This window comes from Gouania willdenowi, chromosome 22 (genome assembly GCF_900634775.1).
Source record: "Gouania willdenowi chromosome 22, fGouWil2.1, whole genome shotgun sequence".
Lineage (NCBI taxonomy): Eukaryota > Metazoa > Chordata > Actinopteri > Blenniiformes > Gobiesocidae > Gouania > Gouania willdenowi.
Genome location: NC_041065.1, coordinates 228,441 through 232,503, shown reverse-complemented (window position 1 = coordinate 232,503; position 4,063 = coordinate 228,441). Strand labels below are relative to the sequence as shown.

General features: G+C 45.3%; 1 protein-coding gene across 1 annotated transcript; it reads right to left on the bottom strand.

The window, feature by feature from the left end:
• Positions 1 to 850: 850 nt before the first annotated feature.
• On the bottom strand, positions 851 to 3,439 carry LOC114456238 (uncharacterized). The gene is given in 3 exon segments (XM_074783793.1): positions 851 to 1,970; positions 1,972 to 2,878; positions 2,881 to 3,439. Coding segments are annotated over 3 exon segments (2,385 nt in total). The 5' UTR covers positions 3,239 to 3,439.
• Between the last annotated feature and the right edge of the window lie 624 nt (positions 3,440 to 4,063).

Genomic DNA, 4,063 nt, shown 5'->3' with positions numbered 1-4,063 from the left:
GTGTCTACAATTAAACAAACCAATTGGTTGGACGGTGTGGTCATGTGACAGTCAGTGCTTTGGTATTTAAGGAAGTGACTTCATGATAGATTTATGTGTGTAATGTATGTTAAGTGTGTTTAATGTTTTACAAATCACTGTGTAGAGTTTAGCAACAAGTGTGAGGTTAACAATGTGTTTATAGTTGTACAAATATGGGCTGATGTTTTACTTCTTCAGTGTAAGGTTTTACTAATAGTGTACGACTATTAATTTTAGTGTGGAAGATATCTATAAAAACTGTAAACCAGACCAGGAACAGAACATCTCCTACCTGTCAACTTTTAACTTATGCTGATCTTCATATATCTGTAGAATTATGTGTAAAACACTATTTTTGCAATACTTTGATACATATAAATAAATGAATATATTGATAAATACATAAATGGGCTGCAACAACACAGACTGTGTGGAAAAGTTTCCATGTTGACTTCCTGGGATTGAAGAGAGCTCCTAAATCAGGTCGTTGGCTCCGCCCAACGTGTCGTAAACACACACATTTAAAAAAAAAGAGAAAAAGACCTGAGGTAAGAAGGTACTCTAAGAGCAGGTGAATGTTTACTTTTTGTTAAAAAAGTGACACTCTAAGAACTTGTAGTATTGTTTAACTGTGTTGCTTTGTTTTATGTGTTCTGTCTAAATGTGTCACAATAAAAGTCATATGTTAACAATTCAAGGTCAGTCCATCCAATGTACTGGTGTTTAATGAGTCAAATATTTAAATGATCTAAGATAAATTGTAAGTTAAACATTTGATTTCTGTTAAAGTTCCCTGTACCATTGACTGACAGGTGCTCAGTTTTACAAGTTAATTATTGAATGCATTACTAAAGAGTGTAAAGAGTGGGTGATCAGACCCAAGTCTGTGTCCAAGTGGTGTACCACAGATCCCCCTACGGATCCACAGCCACCTGGAGGCCTTTTCTGTGGCCTCAAGGATGTTCTTGATGTCTTTTCTCACCTGCTGTCCTCTAATGTCTAGGAGTTTGAACACGCGCTGTAGTGAGTGACCTGCAAAACCCCTGCACCTGATTGTGACTGGTTCACAACGGGCTCTCCAGCCATTGCTCCGGCACTCTGTGGTGAGCTCACAGTATCTGGTCCTCTTTCACTCATTGGCTTCATCAATCCGGTCCTCCTAGGTGACCGTCAGCTCCAGTAGCAGCACTTGCTTGGTTGAATCAGATGTTAGCGCCATGTCTGGGTGGATTGAAGTTGCTGGGAACTTGAGTTTCCTTCCCAGGTCAACTTGGAGCTGCCAGTCACGAGCAGTGACGAGGAGCCCTCCTGAGGAGCTCGGCTGGTGGTTTGCTTTCTGTCCTGCTCTAATGAAGGTGATTGATTGCTTCAGGGCGACCTGGGACTTGCTGTTTTGTATCGTTACGCAGATGGAATCAGCCAGGGATTTTAAAACTTGGTCATGGCACCAGCGATACTGTACCTCCCCTAGAGCCTTTGGACAACAGCTCAGGATGTGCTCCAAGGTGCCCCTCCTCTGGCACAATTTGCACTCCGGAGTGTCAGCGAGGCCCCAGGTGTGCAGATTGGCCGGGCTTGGGCGGACGTCGTATACAGTCTGGATGAGGAATCTTGTTCGCAGAGGTTCAGCTCTCCAGAGCTCTGCCCAGGTGAATTTGCGAGATTATGCATGCTCCCACCTTGTCACTTGGCACTTAAACTTTCCTGGGAAACCAGATTTATCGATGGCTGTGAGCCAAGAAGTCAGGTCGCACTTTGTCTGCTGTAAAACCGCTGCATCCTTCAGAGAGCTGTCAAAGATTTTGCCCAGGCTCTTGACAGGTCTTTCGGTCACCATTGGAATCTTTGTCCCTCCAACTGAGAAGCGGAAATGGTCGGGCACTTAACCTTTTTTCAAGACTAGAGACCTGGACTTAGCTGGCTTGAAGCTCATTTTTGCCCATGTGATGGAGCCACCTGCACCCAGGCACAGATGTGGTCATTACTGTCAAGTCATCCATAAAGGCTCTAATGGGGGGCTGCCGGGTCCCAGATCTTGATTTTGGCCCTCTGCATTCAACCTTCGCAGACTTGACAATCATGGTCACGGCCAAGGAGAAGAGTGACACCGAGATTGTACAGCCGGTGATTTTTCCCTTCCCCAGGCAGTGCCAGGCACATGTTACTTGGCTTGAGGAGACTCTTGCGCTGAAATTGTTGTAATAGTCCATAATGAGGTTGCAGATCTTCCCAGGAACGTGGTGTCTTGTCAATGCTGTTTCAACAAGTTTATGCGGGATAGATCCGTAGGAGTTGGATAAGTCAAGCCAGAGAGTTGCCAATTCTCTTTTGTTTTCCCTTGCCTCTCGGATCAACTGCATCACCACTCCTGTATGCTCCAGGCACCCAGGCACTCCAGGACCACCCCCCCCCCCCTGCTAGACAGAGGTGTCTATGTAGGCATTCTTCAAGAGGAACTCAGTTAGTCGTTGGGACACTATCTTAAAGAAAAATTTGCTTTACACGCTGAGCAGCGAGATTATTCAAAACTGCTCGATGTAGCTGGAGTTTTCTTTCTTCGGGATCCAGACGCCTTCGGCTTGTCTCCACTGCGTGGCAACTTTCCCTCTCCACCATATCACCTTCAAGATCTTCCACAAACGCTTGAGGAGCCGTGGACACTGCTTGTAGACCTTGTAGGGTACACCACTTGGGCCTGGAACAGAACTAGATCTTGCAGTTTTCACAACTCCCTTAACCTCTGCCAGTGTGGGCTCATTGCTGTTGAATTGGGATACTGGTTCTGAAGGTGTCACCAGTGCCTCAGAACGGCCAAGCTCTTGGTCTCTTGTAGTGTCACTGAAGGCGGCATTGAGATGATCTCTTCTTTCGGGCAAGCGAGGTGGCCACTTCGCTTCTGGCCCAGTAGCCTCTTAGTGAAGAGGAAGGGGTTGCCAATGAAGGCACTTCATTTCAAAGCCCCTTCCTTTCCCCTCCTTCTGTGCCCTTTGGCCCTCCTCAACGTGATGAGCTTCTTCCTTACAATGTTAGTGAGCTCCGACAGAGCTGGTCTCTCCTCTTCCTAGGCTGCCTTAAACTGGCGTCTCAAGGATTTGAGTTCTTGCCTTAACTGGCTGATCTTGGCTTCCCGCCGATTGAGTTTTGCTGGGTTTCTAACCCCTTGCTTCTGTTCCACTCCAAAACGCTCAGCTCCTATGCACATTATGAGGGAGCACATGGTTTGGAGTTTCTGATCAGCGTCACCCTTCGAAATGCAATCCAGGGTTTTGTCCACATCCTCATCCAACTTGGTCCACTCCTTGCTGTTAGCGACAGGCCATTTCACCCAGCGATGTTCAAATTTCCTGCTTGGTGGAGGGATTTGTGTTGCTTGGAGGTTCCGGGTACTGTGAGGAGACTCCGGACCTGGCTCCTCCTCCGTCTGAGCAAGTTCTGCAGCAGGCACTACAAAGACTGTTGCATCAGCTGCTGTTCCTGAGCGTTGCTTCACTTGTTTCCTCTCGAGGCCGGCCATCCAAGTCTGGTGGATCTTCAGACCTCTCTAGTTCTTGCAGACCTTGCCGCATATGCAGACTGCACTCGTAAACCATTGTCCGGTTGGGATGCTCATCCTCCCCCCCTCGGGCATCCCTGGGTGTGTTCTCTTATAGAGTATGTACATCTCTTTGTACATCCAACCTTTAAACACATACTCATTTGGTCATAAATGACAACTCTACTTAAGCTCCTCCCACTATATGAATACATACTTCTGATGGGCACTGTACTAGTTTGTTAAAAGGAGAAAAATAGTTAAAAATATGACTAGTTTGGTGAAGTTGCTGAAAAATGGTAAAAGAAAAAAAAATGGGCTGAAATTGGTTAAAAAATGTTAAATATATTTGTTTACATTTGGGAAATCATAATGAAAATATTGTTCTCACTGATGATGATGATGATGATATTTTTAAGATTTGAGTGAATTGTTAATTCATTGTGATCTTAAAGAGAATCAGTGTTTTATTTTCTTTTTCTGTTTTTTATGTATTGTTATAAAAATATT